Source organism: Panthera onca, chromosome C1, assembly GCF_046562875.1.
Source record: "Panthera onca isolate mPanOnc1 chromosome C1, mPanOnc1 haplotype 2, whole genome shotgun sequence".
In the NCBI taxonomy this organism is placed as follows: Eukaryota; Metazoa; Chordata; class Mammalia; order Carnivora; family Felidae; genus Panthera; species Panthera onca.
Window position 1 is genome coordinate 54,980,536 of NC_138346.1, and position 15,970 is coordinate 54,996,505.

Below are 15,970 nucleotides of genomic sequence, written 5' to 3' on the forward strand. Positions count from 1 at the left end.
TATAAAGATACCAGTCACATAGGATTAGGGCCGACCCTAATGACCTCATCTTGACTTCATTACCTTTTTAAAGTCTCTATCTCCAAATACAGTTACATTCTGAGGTACTAGGGGTTAGGATTTCAGCCATATGAACTGTGGAGGGGGACACAAATCAGCCTAGAACAAGCACTTACTGTGTGTTAATCATTGTTCTAGGCAGTACTGCACCTGACAATGAGCTGGGCAAAGTCAAAACTGGGGCCAAATAGTCAGAAGTGGAGGAAAATAGATTCAGTGAGTATCTTTGGTGTGTAATTTGATCAGAGGAGGCCAAGAACAGTTAAGAACTAAATCCAATAGTACAAGTGAGAAATCAGGACCTGAGGGTGGCTGTGGCAATAGAACTACAAAGATTCAGGATATATTTAGGTGGCAGAGTTAAAACAATCTATTAACATCTCAGGAGCAGACATGAGGAAGAGGGAAGAATTAGGAACAACTCCCAGTGCTCTAATTTGGCTGATTGGATAGATTGTGACATTGTTAGCTCTGATAGAAAAATCAAGAAGAGGAATAGATTTATAAGCAGTCCAATCTGGGTATTTTGAGTTTAAGTGTCTCTTGGAGATACTGAATAGATAGTGAAAAGTGAATCTGGAGCTCATGAGAAATGAAAGATCCAGAGATACTGTTTTGAAGGTATCAAGATGTAGTTGAAGCCTGGAAAGTAGATGAGCTAACACAAGGAAAGCACAAAGAGTAAGAAGAAGCAGAAGCTAAGAAAAACCAACATTTAAGGAGAGGCAGAAAGAATAACTGCTCACGAATGAGCCAGGAGTATAGAAAGAAAGTATCTCCAGAAAGGATATCATGGGATTCAAGTTTGAAGAAAGCTCTTTGAAGAGGAAGTGTAAAGTTATGGGGCACGGGGGGGGGGGGGGGGGGGGGCACTTGAGTGTCTCAGTTGATTAAATGTCCAACTCTTGATTTTGGCTCAGGTCATGACCTCACAGTTCATGGGTTCAAGCCCCATGTTGGGGGGAGCCTTCTTGGGATCCTCTCTCTCTCACTCTCTCCTCTCTCTACCCCTTCCCCACTTACACACTTTGTCTCTTTCTCTCTCTCAAAATAAATAATTAACTTTTTTTAAAAAGTAGGTGCAGTGGTGAAAGTGATGGAATGCAGAAAAACCTTAGTGTTGTTCACAGATAAAATGTTTTATTAAAGAATCTGAAGCCAAAGGAAGACATGGTCTGAGAAGTAGTTCAAGTTCATTGCTATGAACTCACTGACTTTTCAACCACTCAACATAGTTTTCCTTCTAGTATATTTGAAGTTCTCTATTCTCTAGGACATCCTAGGCATTATAAAAAATACTTTATTTTTAAAAGGCCCATTGCAACTTACTGGGGGATTCATCAGGAATTAATAATGATGACAACCAAAAATGCTGCAAAACAGTTTTTAAAAATGCCCATTAGGCTTAGAAATAAGAAAGGCATTAGAAAACAATGTGAGTAGCATGAGAAGAGAAAAGAAGCCAAATGAGGGAATGAAATGAGTAGGAAATGAAGAAATAAATAGAGCAATAAGCTCAGCTCTAAATTAAGGAAGGAAACATATATGGTGTGTCAACTAGGGCGGCTGGCACATAATAGGGACAGAACTTCAATTAATGCAGATTGCCATCATAGTCGGAATGGTTATTGGAAGAAAAGAGACTGACACCCAGAGGGCAATGCCGAGTCATGAGAAACTTGTGTCTTTTATTATTTTGTGTTTTTAAGACAAAATAGATCATGATTTAAGAGGAAAGAGACAGAAGCTTCTAGAAAGGGGAGGTTGAATCTATAAATGGAATAGTGCAAGTCTGGGCAGGGACAAGAAGAGAAGGATCCAGACTATCGGCCTAGCCTTGAAGAGGAATAGACCCATTTCCTGTGAGACTGAGGAAAAAAGATTAAGTGTACATATGGTTACAGAACTCATGTTTAAGTTTTGCCCATGATAATGGTGACTATAGGAGATGTAGCTTCAACTAGTCTGTTGATGTTAGAAGAAAAGCCACTCTCCAGGGAAGAGACGTGGAGAGAACAAGATACAAAGCATAGTTGGAGAGGGAGAGAAGTAAATGTCATCCAAGGCCTGCAGGCCAGGAACTGCATGACTAAGGTGTAGAAAAGGCCGTCCAAATCACATCAACAAAGCTTCCCCATTCAGTATTTACTGCTTACTGTACTATGAAAAAGCAAAAAAAAAAAAAAAAAAAAAAAAAAAAAAGCTGGTTAACTATTATGTTTTGAAAGCATGTAAAATTACAAAATAAAATGAAAACTTTAATAAAGTAATTGTTTACAGCGGTATGAAGATTCCAGAGGACCCGGGGAAGGGAAGGTCAGATTTCAAGAGAAGCAGACACAGAACCTACAGCAAAAAAAGATTTTCCCAAAAAGCTCATTTCCTGCCTTGTCTTATATATGTTGGTGACAGTTGCAACTGCTTTTGACAGTGTTTGCTTTTTTTTTCTTTATAAAAGTAATACATGCTCATTATACCCAAATAACATCACTAGCACTTCAGTATATTAGGCCTCTTTCCCCCTGCATGTGTTTGGTTTCCCTTGTCTAGATTCGTTTAGCCTGTGGTCACGTTGAGCCACAGAATAGCAGTTTAAGGGGATGTCTTTCATGGAGAAAGTTTTTTTGTTTGTTATTTTTTTCTCATTAACTAGACTTTTATGTTTTCATTTAATTTTTTGAGTTTATTTATTTTCACACACACACACACACACACACACGTGTGTGTGGGGGGGGGGGGGGAGAAGGGCAGAGAGAGAGAAAGGGAGAGAATCCTAAGCAGGCTCCACACTGTCATTGTGGAGTCCAGTGTGGGGCTCAAACTCATGAACTGTGAAATCATGACCTGAGCCTAAATCAAGAATTGGACGCTTAACCGACTGAGCCACCCAGGCACCCCAGTTTTCATTTAATTTTTAAATTTCACAGCTGGTTTTGGATACATTTCTGTAATATTAGTCTTTTTAAATGAAAGTAATATGTGCTTATGGTAAAAAATCAAACGCTTCAATCAGGAAAAAGGTGAAAATTAAAAGGTTTTCATCCTTGCCTTAAAATAAGTAGGTCCAACTCTCTAAAGGAAATCACTCTTAACATTTTTTCTGTATCATTCCAGAAGTTCACTATGAATTTTCATGAGCATCTTTTGTCTAGTATAGCACTGTACCAGGAGTCAGTGATATAAAAGTCAACTAAACAGATTTTGTTGCTTAAAAAATTTATGGAATTTACAACCCAGTGGGAGAATCAGACAATAATCCAGAAAATAACAAAACCCAAATAAGGTGAGTGAAACAGATTGCTGTGATCTGGAATAATATGCATTGTGTATCATTCTGCAACTTGCTTTTCACCTACTGTCATGGCCATCTTTCTCGGGCAATATGTGGGTCTAACTCATCTTTAATTAGTGGATAATAGTCATGCTATTACCATGGTTATACCATAAATCAGACATTCCTTGTTGACTGACATTCAGATTATTTCCAAAATTTTTCCACTTCAGACAATGCTAAAAACATTTTTTACCTATACCTCTGTGTTTTGAGGCATTTGACCTCATTTGCATGCAAATATTCCCTCAATCTTTGGAATTTGACCAGGGTAGATTATGCCATACAAAATTATTTACTTGGTGCAGTGTTTAGTCTTTTCCTTAAGGCATCTCAGTTTCCAGTGTTCTTTAAGATAATTTCTCCAACCTGTGAGACTCCACAAATATTTTCCTATAAGCTGTTATTATATTTTATTATGTTCTTTTTACTTTTAGATATTTAATCCATTTGAGATTTATTTTACATGATGTGAGGTGCTTTCTTCTAAATAAATATCCAGTTATGTCAGCATCATTATAACAAAACCATCATAGATTAATTCCTCAGATTTTCTTAGATCTATTTCTGGACACTGTATTTAATAATTTACTTTTATATTACTGTGTCAATACCTTGCAGTCTGATTGCTGTAGTTTTATAGTATGTTGTAGTTTCTGGCAAGGCAAGTTCCCTTTTACCATTATTCTTGTTTTTCAAGAGTTGCCAAGTGGTCTATCATATCAGTATAAATACTCCCCACTGGCAGATGTATAAGTTGTTTTCAGTGTATATTTTCTATTACAAATTCCTAGAACAAGTGTTTTTTCATCATGTGATATAATTCTACGTAAGACAAGTAGAGAACAAAAGCCACACATTAATGTATTTCTGATCTGCTATAGACTCACTTATTAGTAAGTAACGCTTTCTTACACAGCTACATTATACACATATTATTCAAATTCACATTTCCCCCAAATTAACAGCCATAACTCTAACAGTGTGAATATATTACAATGTGTCAAACTCACAAATGTTAAACCTCTCAATGTCAAGAACCTACGATGTAAACAATTGGCACCCTACTGGACTTATTCTATGGACACGCACAGCTTTCAGACCTTCAGATTTTTAAAGATCAAGTACTTAAATTGACTAATCCCTTGAATTTCTTTCTCTAGTGATAATTTCTGCTCAGACCTACTGCCAAATATTATCTGCTAAAGTCTTTAAACAAAAGTCTTAGAAACAGAGGTACGAGGCAGTCAACTCGACTAGGCTGGCTCTAACACTGACATATGACATAGCTTCATCTTCAAAGCCAGTTTGTGTCATGAACTCCTGAAAAACAATGTGGAGCAAGTGCCTTTAGCCTTCTCATAGAGCAGCAGGTTCTGACACTGGGAGAGATATATTTGCATTTCATGTTGACCTTCCCCAGGGTGTTGGCTTGCCTCTTACACACTTACAAAGAGAAGATCCACTCAATGTCTGTAAGGACTATTCTAAATTCATATTCTACAATCCAAAAGCATAATTATCAAACTGGAAGTGGATTCATTTACAAATATGTTACTCAGTAAGTGTAAAGTGGTGATTATTGTTAATGCCAGTGGAAAAAAATGTGGAAACCTTTACAACAGGGAATGTAATCTTTATTAAAAACTCTTAATGTTAATAACTTGGCAGTCAACCACACAGAACACCAGGACCCTAGCCAGAATACTCTTGGCTTACAGTTTCAATTCATATCAAAGGAATACCTGAGACAGGTGATAGTTATCCAAGATCTTTAAGATGTTATAAATTCCACCCATAAATCAGGGGCTGGAGCCCCACCCCCATTCTTACTTTTTAAAACTTGTACTATATTTCCTTAGCCTCTCATTCAGTTGCATGTAGTTAATTGACTTTTAGTCTTATGCCCTGGAATTTTTGTTAAAAACTTTCACCCAAAACATCAACATATAAATTAGGTCACTACATCTGCTCTAGATATATTGTTAAACACTTATGTTCTGTATATCTTTCAGTGCCCCCTCTTTAATTTTTAAAAAATTTTTTAAATGTTTATTTATTTTTGAGAGCAAGAGATACAGAGTGTGAGTGGGGGAGGGATAGATGAAGAGAGGGAGACACAGAATTCAAACAGGCTCCAGGCTCTGAGCTGTCAGCACAGAGCCCCATGTGGGGCTTGAACCCACAAACTGTGAGATCATGACCTGAGCTGAAGTCAGACACTTTACTGACTGAGCCACCCACGTGCCCCAGTGCCCCGTCTTTTAAAGTTGTACATGACATATTTTTAAAATTTAGTGTTAGAAAAATTACACTTCCTCAAGAAATTGGTATGCTTCCTTCTCTATATAGGGAATTTGTGCTTCTCTTTTTAATTAACTTCCAGGAAATTCAGCTTTATACCTGAAGTTCAACTATAACAAATATTGTGGCCATCTTGGTTTGTGAACTTGTGCCGTTCTTTGACATGGTTTTAGTTTTCTACTTTTTTTGTATTTTCTCTGAAAGATATTTTTTATTTCCATTTCTTTTTTATCTATTTTATGTGCTTTTGCTGAAATGCTTCAATACTTTCGTGGAATGAAATAAAAACACCAACCCAAGGTACCCTCTCCATGAAAAGTTCTGCTTTTGTGGCACCTGTAGAGCCCTCCTCCATCTCTGCCAGTGTCTCTAGCAATTGTTTTGATCCTTACCTTTCATTGTGTCTTCTTGCATTGTTACATACCTCTCTCGTCTTTCCAACTAATATTTAAGTGAAGAATATTCCATTTTCTGTATCCTCTATAGTTCTTGGTGCATGGAAGACACTCAAAAATTATTTTATAAGAAAATAAAGGAGGGACAGAAGAAGGGAAGGAAGGAGAGTAGGGGAAAGGAATGGAAGTCTGAACTTAATATTAAAAATATGAGCTGCCTGGAGGGAAGAAGGGATAAGGAAGAAGTCTATTGGAAATTGAAGCAGCTATCTAGCAACTAAGATAAATGCTTAGGTTGATTTACCTTAAGAAGGATAGAAGCTTTTATTATTGTCTCTACACAAGGTCAAGTCATAGTCAGGACAGGAAGCACATGCAACTCAATAGCATAACTGAGGAGGGTTTAATGAAGGACTATTACAAGGTGTGTGCAGGCTCATGAACACTAATCAGGGGTTGGCAAAGAGCTTTGCAAATAGCAACAGAACAAAGCCAAAATTAGAAACATTGGAAAGGAGAAGTTATTGGGAACCAAAGAAAGTACCGCTAGGAAAGGGGTCCCCGACAGGAGCATGGCCACAACAAATAAAGGCCATGGCCAAAGTACGGCCAGGCAAGGAGAGAGTCTGGGGAATTAATACCCCAAACTCTCTCCTGTCAGCATTTCCCATTGGCTGGACCTTGTCAGAAGCCAGAGGCAAGGGAGGACCCCCCCCCCCTAGAGTTCAGCCTCTTAGGGGCATGAAGGATGAAAGAAGGTAGGTAACATATGGAAGGGCAACCAGAGAATCCAGTGCCCTACACTTTGCTTTCACAGTAAGGGCTTATTTCAAAAGGATTCTGTATTTATAATGAAGGGTGGAAATGGAGTGGGAGTATTTGGCTAAGAATTTGAAATAGATGGGTAAAACACAGAAGTAAGGTCTAAATCTCTTCAGTAGACACACGAAATCTTCAAAGTTCCATATGAACCCAAATTATCATTTAACGCTCAAAGGGTCTTTCTAATGTTTCAAAAGTTACTTTGCTTTTTGATACAGTAAAGCTGCCTTGACTTTTAGGTTTTTGTCTCACACAGGCTCTTTTACTTTTGGAAGATCCACCCTTTAACATGTCAAGCATATTAATATATACCTGTCATGGGGCACCTAGATGGCTCAGTTGGTTAAGCATCTGACTCTTGGTTTTGGCTCAGGTCATGATCTCATGGTTCATGAGATGGGGCTCTGTGATGACCGTGTGGAACCTAATTGGGATTCTCTCCCTCTCTCTCTCTGCCTCTCCCCCACTTGCTTTCTCTGTCTCTCCCAAAATAAACAAATAAACTTAAAATTTTTTTTAAGCATACCCATCATAAATGTAGTTGACTAGCTGACATGTCTTCTTTTGCAGACATTTGATAAGCATCTATTATTTTTCACCTCTGCAGATTCCTTTTTGTATTTCAGGGCAAAGCATTTTTCGGCCCCCAAACACATTGACCCTGAAAAAAGCCCTTAATTTTTAGGTTCTGTGTCTGAAGCAGTTACTGTTTAAAATGAGCCAGGCTGCCTCCTTTCAGTGGGTGTAAAGCTTATTATTTGACAACAATATCACCTCCAGTGAGCATCTGCTGGTGGTTGGATCTGATCTGGTTTGTGGTCTCCAGTCCCACGCCTCCAGAAATCCAGCTTATTTCTTCTTTAAGGTTGTGGTAGTTTAATTCTATGCATAAATGTCATGTCACCTTCTGAGATCCTTCAGGGAAGGATGTATGTGTTTCTATGAGTTCACTGTTGGACTTTTCAAAGATTTCTTAGAATATTTAGCCAGGTAGTTAAATAATTGATCAAATCATATTACTAAGCACAGAAATGATTATATTTGGGTCCCAGTTGGCAGTAGCAAAAAGTAAAATGCTCACTAAGTGTCAGATTCTCACTATCCTGGGCACAGTCATGTTCATTTTATCACCTAAGCTTCCCAATAACACTTTGAAGTGGATATTATAATCCCCAATTTCCAACTGACAAATCTGACACTCAGGGATTCAAGTGAGTTGCCCAAACCCACGTAGGGTAGGAGTGAATTTCCATGTGTCTCTGAAGTCAGTGCTGTTAAGAAATGCGAAGATCTTTCTGATTTTGGCAGAAGTATCCTATGTGTTTAAAATAATCTTTTCGAATTTTATGTGGCATTAAATGTGTTGGGGACTATTCGTACACCTATCAATAACTAGAAATCAATCAAGTTGATCTTACTACTAAACAAGCTAGTAAAAGTGGGATGAAGAGAATCTTCTCTTGAATTTCAACCAGTACTTTCTTGCCTCTTATATCCCCAGTGTAACTTTGTCTGCTTCTATAACTCAAGGAACACAGATGATAATACATTAAAATGGTTTTTCTGGGTGACCAGTTCCTCCCTGTACACTTCCTAAATTTGCTCTACTCCTTTCTTGTGTATTACAAGCTCAGTGATGAGCTTATATTCAGTTTTGAAATACTTTATGAGTATAGATAAATCTATAGACTATATAGTTATATTATTAGATACTATTGTCCTTACTAAAATGCAAACTCCTTGAGGGCAGAGATTCTTGTCTGCTGTGTGCATTGCTATAATCCCTGTGCTTGAACAGTATTTAACAGAGTAAGAGCTCACACAAAAGTTTTTAATGAATTATAAATACATTAATTTTACTCTTTTCTCTCAGAAAGGACTCTTACATTAGCTTTGAAAACTGTACCCATTTCTCTATCCCCAGTAAGTCCTTCCTTTGGTAAATTGTTCTGTGTAGTATAAACAGAGTCTGGCACCACCACCAGCTGTGTAGATGGAGTGACTGCCTGAGTTTATGCATATCCTAGTCTAGGTCTCAGTCAAAATTACTGAGAATTTATTTGAATTTATTAGACCACAATCCCCAAGAGGGCAGGAACCACAACAATCTTCTTGGTCATGGGTATCTAGCCATCATCTAGCAAAATGCCTGACACAAAATCACTATTCAGCAGATATTGTTGAGTGAATGACTGATGACAGAATCCAGAATTATAATTTAGCATAACATTCAGCACTGAGCATATACTTAATAAAAATTTATTGAATTGCTTTGACTGATGTTCAAAAAGAATCACACCATGCATTCCAAAACTAAGTAGGCATTATATTTGAACTATCAGCTGTTTTGGATTATCTATGGGACTCTGCTCCACTGTTAGGGTGGTAAATTAAGATCTTACTGCATCAGCAAACTCCTCAAATCTGAGTAGTATTTGGTTTCCACTGGGCTAGCTTACTATATTCCAACTATGGCATACTTAATTTTAAAACTAATGCTTACCATGATATCATGTGCTGTCCACTACTGTTCACTAATCCAAAATAATATAGCTTCTTTCTAGACTAGTATGTTAGTTATTTACTTACTAGTCCTTTCCTTATTTCTTCCTTCCTTCTTTCCTTCCTCTTTCCTATCTTCCTTTCTTTCTTAACTCCGAATGTCACATAAGGATGTAAATATCAAAAGGCAAGGATCTTGACAATACTGCAAAGTCTAGAAATGTTCAGGAACAGTGAATAGACAAAAAACTTTGGAGGCAGACACTGGACCTTATGTTTATAATATATGGCCCATTTTCCCAGCTCTTGAGCTCCCTGAATTGCACCAGCTTGCACCAGATGACGCAAGCTTCAAGATTCTACCCATTCGTTCCCTCTAGTTCCCAGAAGAAATAAAGGGCTTTGACTTTGGTTCCAACAAAAATAACAAGACATTAACATGCTTCACATTAGATCAAATGAACCTAAAAAATATACATACATGCACACCACACACACACACACGTGCACAAGCACATTTTAAATAGCCAATTGGTGAACACCCCAAATCAGAGAGGTCACACATTTCTAGTCTTACTTTGCTTTATGACTGGCAGCTTGCCTGTAACATGAGTCTCTTCTTGAGAATATTTTTTAAGACATACGACATGAAACTAGTTGTTTCTGAAAAAGTCAATCAAACAGGATTATTGAAGGTAGAGTCAATAGAGGGAAAAATGATGCCACCAATACAGATATCACCTCTGAAGTAAAGGAGATGATTTTTAAGTAAATACATGGTGTCATCTTATGTATATAATTGTACTACACTAGTTTTCCAGTATAGTTTAGCACTGTTCAATGTTAATAAATTAATCATGACATAAATAGTTACAAAGTATGAAATATGCAAGAAGTTGAAAAGTCTGATGCATGGCCATGTTCTTCCACAACCCAGAACATTTTTACTAAAAACACAAATAAACTGAGCTTAAATTTTAAAATTTTTGTCTATTTTATTAAACAAAGTCTTTCTCCATTACCAACAAGACAATTTTCTTCCCTCTTAGTGAAGTTTTACAAATCTCTTGGCTGAACCATTATAAAGATCTTTTGGTATGCTCTTTTCTATTTGAAATATCTCTTGCTTGAAATTAAATTCAGTCCTAAAATAGCAACTATATCATTTCCTAACCACTTCCCATTAGTAACAGCAAACTCCAGAGATAAGTAAAGCAGCCTTCATGTGTCTGGAAAAAAGAACCCTATGGATGATTTAAACAGAAGAGTTCGCTACTTGTTAAGAAACAGTGCATGCACATTTGTAAATATTAATGCCAGAAAGATATGAAATCTGAAAAAAAAAGTGAAATCATTATACTGCATAGACTAAATCTAAGCAGAGTTCAGATTTTGTCATTCCACATTATGTCTTGCAGGGCCGTATAAACACTTAGCTCATTAACATTGACTTAATTCTTCCTAAAGTACAAGTGGATTCTGGAGAATGTAGATAGTGTAAATGAGCTCTCTCAATGCTAAAGTTTAGAGGCACTCATTCTTCAAAGAAGGTGAAGTCTAATGCATGAGATAGATTCCCTCATCTGCTGTCTTGATTGACAGGTACATTTGGTTGGTTGTGTGGGGGAAGGGAAGAGGAGCGGGGCCTGACTCACAAGGGCAGGCCCGTCAGGTAAAAGGCTATTTTATATAACTGCCCACAAATGCCTGCTATTGCCACAAAGTCTCAAATCAGTGTTTGCAGATGTTAACAAATGCTCTTCTCTCAGCCTCAATTGTTGTTCTTTAAATACACTTCTATTTCCTTGGTAAAGCCTCTTTTGAGATGCTAAATTTAGCACTGCCAATCAGAAGAACAGGTGGTCTGTGACACCACCAAACAGGTCCCTTTCCCATCATGCTTTCCTAAGACAGCCAATCACCCAGGGGCCTGCCCTAGGGATGTGGGGCTGTCAGCAGATCTGGTAAATAAAAGGGCAGAGCCCAGCCCTGGCTCTTGAGCAGTCGTGCATTCCCAGCCTCGCCTCGGGTGTAGGGATTGCATAGAAAAACAAAACTGCACAGTCTTGACTGTGTAGTTTTGTTTTTAAGTTTAGAGGCTCACCGATTCATGTCGGAGATGGTCGAGAAAACCAACTCTAGATAGGACGTCGTTTCAGAAGCAACCTTGGGCTTAGTCCCACCCTTTTTGGGCACTCTTGAGAAATCAGGTGAGCAGCATCTTTACTTTTTTTTCTTCTTTTTTTTTAACAGTAGGGTCCCTTCCTTCTTGATTTCTAGTTCCCAATTCAAACTTTTGTTCTAATGTATGAAACGTTCCGACGCAGAAGTGTTTGTCTACTTGTCGCTGTTACCGTTCTGTTATTTGAATTATTTGAATTTGAATTTCAATTATTTGAATCCATTTTCTTTAAAAAGTTCAACGCTGTAGCATATCAGCACAGTCGGTGATTCAAATTGTTTAGATCCACCTACTACTCTAAAAGTGTTAAAGTTGAGGTCAGAAATGGTGATAGAAATGTTTGTTTCTGTTATGGACTCTTTGTCTGTTGAGAGTGTTCAAGGTTATATTACTCAGTGATAAAGTGAGACACACCAAGAATAGCTCTGATAAAATGCATGTGGCATCAGCTACACCCTGATGACTTTTTAAGGGAATCAACTGCTGAGGTATCAGTTGCGGGACAGTGACAAAACACTTGCCTGCTGTCAGTCAACACTGGAGAGTTTATTTTGGGAGCATGACATTTTAGATGCATACCTTCAGCCCCAATTACACAAAGGCCTTTCAAGAGCAAGTGCTAAAACAACAAAAGTTACCTATCCAATAGGAATAAAAGGCCAATTTAGATAATTGTAATATATTTAGAAATTTGGGGGGAAAGCTATATCATAGTTTTAGAAAAGACTCAGGATCTCATTATGCATTTTAATTTAGTTTGTAAGCAAGTTATATATGAGCTAAATGTTGGTGTTGAGGGTAAGAAATAGTATTTTAAAGACTTAATATCTAAATACGTTTTGACTTCCCATCTTCCTGGATTTAGATTACTAATTATAAATGCCTGTAAATACATTGGTATATAATACATAAATGGTGTCAAAGAATACAGCTATTTTTAGAAGATGCACTAGGTTGTAAACAGAGGAAGTTAGACACAAAAAGTTATTTGTCCTCAATGTAATATGCCATATGGAGTTCTTGGCAAAAGATTCACAAAAACTTTGGGATATTATTTGAATTTTCCAAGTGTAAATTTTATTGGCTCAGAATTCTGGTTTCATTTTCTTTTAACTAAAGAATAAAAAGTTACAGTAAGGTACAGAATTTTCTAGAAAAATTATTTTTCCATAAAGTCGTAGTGAACAGGGAATTTTGTGAAAATCGGGAATGAAGTAACTGACAATTGAATATAAGGTATTTATGCATCAGAAAATTCTTCACAATCTCTCTGGAACTTATGGACAAAATACTTTCTCCCACTAAAAAAGGACCTAGCTGCACATTTCATATTCATTTCTTTGGTTTTGAATATTCGTGTTAAGAAAGAATGGGGCTTTTAACTTCGTTTACACTTCACATCAGCATTCCATTTTTCAGGTTTGTACCTTGTTCCTTATTAAGTACTCAAGTCAGTATTTTTCTTTCAGATCTGTATAAAAGTTGGCCTGCTCACATGAGTTTAAATGTTCCTATGCAGTTCAGCAGGAGCAACATTTATTGAGCAGTTACAATGTGAAGAAATATTAGAAATAGACTGCACTATATGCTGTCTGTGAAAGGTTTGCATAGTGACCAAGACTTTCCAGAACTTTCCAAGTAAGGAAAGAATTGCAAAGTTCAAATTTTTAGTGTTGGTGACTATTTTAAGTAGCCACCAAGATTTCCTGAAGTAATACTGCCTGAAACTATGTCAACTTTATAAATGGAGATATAGTGAGTAAAAGATATTGGGAGGAAGGATTTTTTTTTAATTATTGTCTCTCAACCATTGAACTGATGCACAGATTCATTCTATTCTTTCCACACATCTTTTATTGTTCTTCTCTACCCCCACAAATTCCAACTTTCCCTCTTTCTCTCACCTTGGTGTCCCACGTTTGGTAAGACTGAATTTCCCTCTTTGACCACTAGAGGACACTCCTTGCTCTGCTCTCCTGAATTTTTTCCCATTTCTCTTTAGACTTCTTACTCTGTTAGCTTCAGGTCAATTCAGACAGGGGCCCATGTTCAAATTCAAGGCACAAAGGAGAAGGCCTACCCATCACTCTAGGTCCACAGACGACCTAAGGAGCAATCTCTTTGAAAATGTGTGTCTCTGCCATTACAAAGTAGCTCCAGAGTGGCCCTTAGCTGTGACATTCTAACTTATTTTATGTTCCTTTTCAGAGTGCCTAAAAAGATGACCACTCAAGCACCGACGTTTAAGCAGCCGTTACAAAGCGTTGTGGTACTGGAGGGTAGTACCGCAACCTTTGAGGCTCACATTAGTGGTAAGCTCACGCCTTCACACTTTCCTTTTGTCCATCTTCTCCCCAGTACCTTAACTTGGCTGTATGACCTGACACCAAGTTTAAGCCATGTTTCCGCTTTGTAAAATTGGTCCAACTGTATGGAGGGCCATTATAAGGGTATACCGTTCACAGAGTACTGACAAAATCTGACAATATAATGGCTTAAAAATGTTTTATTCATATTTATAATTCCACAGAGCAAAATAATTAGCATTGGATTAAAATTGCTGTCAGAATCCAGCAGCTAAGTACAACCAAATCTGGTCATTCTATATTTGGGTTCAGCTGCAGAGCCAGACTGAAAGCCAAGAACTGAAGCCCAGTAGGGGGCCAGCCATGGAGCTGCGGGGCAAGTAGCCTGGGGCTGACTGCTCTGTGCCAGACAATGGGAAATAACAATACATTGGACTTTATAAGAAGCAGAAAACTTTCAGTGTTGCGCTAACTCCTAATTATCTTACTCTTGTATATTCAATCTTTATTAAATGATTCTAGTGAATTAAAAGGTTTTCCAATCTTTTGGAAACGACAACAAAAAATAGTATATGCCACCCTGGTCTATATATTAAAGAGAAATAAACATTGACTTTAGAATTTTATTTAAAAGAAAGTTCTTCTGGTTTTTCCCCCCTTTTTCTTCTTCATAACTCATATTAGAGGTGGTTCCAAAAAATGCATGATTTCTGGGACTTACTGTCTTCTGAAAAAAAAATGAGGGTAATCTACAAACTACATTGTAAATAATTTCAAAATTATTTAATCAATATTGTCCGCAGTATTGTAACTGGTCCTATAAAATTGTATGGATTGATTAAAAATCAAGCTTGATGCACCTCCATGGTGCACTATCCCTCTTTTTATATTTTTTGGCTTATAATAAAGATATAAAATAAGATTTCCTTTTCCTTTCTTTTTCCTTTCATTTTTTCTATTTTATGTAGCAATCTTCTTCCTAACTGGATAAGACCTTTACACTGCACAAATATCCTATAGTCATTCTTCATTTTCCATTGTGTATGCATATAGAGACCAACTCCATTCTTCTCACGCATGATAAACTCTGACTTTACAATAATACATTTATTTACCTTGTAACACTCAGTAACTTTTGAACTGAGCTGAACGCAATTGGCTTCAGTGGGAATTTTGCCTGTTTATGAAGTTAGTGGGATCTTGCTTCCCCATAGCCTCTTATTCCTTCACACTCCGTGCTAATAAATTCTCAGGAAAACAGCACTGAAGATACTTGATATTCATGAATTAGGCAAATAAACTCTTCCCTTGGTCATGGTGGGAGATGAGTTCACGTAAGGACAATGAAACAAATGTTCTCTTGATTTTCTCCACCTCACAGTTTAATATAAAATAAAATAAACCATGCTCTGAATTTGCCTCATGCCTTCTGAATGTACAGAATGTTACTATCCTTAAAATATCAAAACCACGTACACGTGGTTCTTAGCTCCACAATTTGTGACAATTGAAGAGAATTTGCCTTCTCTACCTGCAACTCCAAGTATACATGTTGTTCTGTAAGACTAGTTTTGGCTTTGTGTCATTTATATGAGACCCGTCTCTCTCTGCACTTTGGCGTTTTTTGCTGATTACACATTTGAAAGGCAGGAGAGTTCGAGGAGACAGTGTCCCTGCAACCACAGAGGGCGGACACGGACGGGCTTGACCTCTTGTGCTTGCTAGGCAGTGCTTTTGGACCCTTTGCTGCTTTTGCTCTTTGTTTTTGAAGAGGACAACAGTTACTTTTTATTTCAAAGTTTCCTTGGCTCTGCACTTCTATAAATCCCTTTCATGATTTTAATGCCATCCGTTAAATTGCATCAGGGAGAACCTGGGACAGGGGGGCAGGAGCTGGAGATTCTAATCGTCCATGTGCCACTGCTGGCCGAGGGACCTTGGAAAAATCACTGAGCCTCTTTTGGTCTCAGTCTCCTTCCCTATTAAATGAAGGTATTGACCTCTACATGAACCCACAGACCTCCTCGTTGTCTGCAAGTTGACCCTTTCATCGTGTGGCTGTCAGGTT

At 37.5% G+C, this 15,970-nt stretch overlaps 1 protein-coding gene across 2 annotated transcripts in view; it reads left to right on the top strand.

Moving 5' to 3' along the window:
- The first annotated feature begins 11,408 nt into the window (after positions 1 to 11,408).
- The window catches only part of TTN (titin), a 276,115-nt gene continuing 271,553 nt past the window's right edge, over positions 11,409 to 15,970 (top strand). For both annotated transcript variants that reach the window (XM_078451133.2, XM_060621971.3), the window contains exons 1-2: positions 11,409 to 11,624; positions 13,805 to 13,908. In XM_078451133.2, the coding sequence (XP_078307259.2) occupies positions 13,818 to 13,908 (91 nt within the window). In that variant the 5' untranslated portion in view covers positions 11,409 to 11,624; positions 13,805 to 13,817. The remainder of the gene's footprint in view (positions 11,625 to 13,804; positions 13,909 to 15,970) is intronic.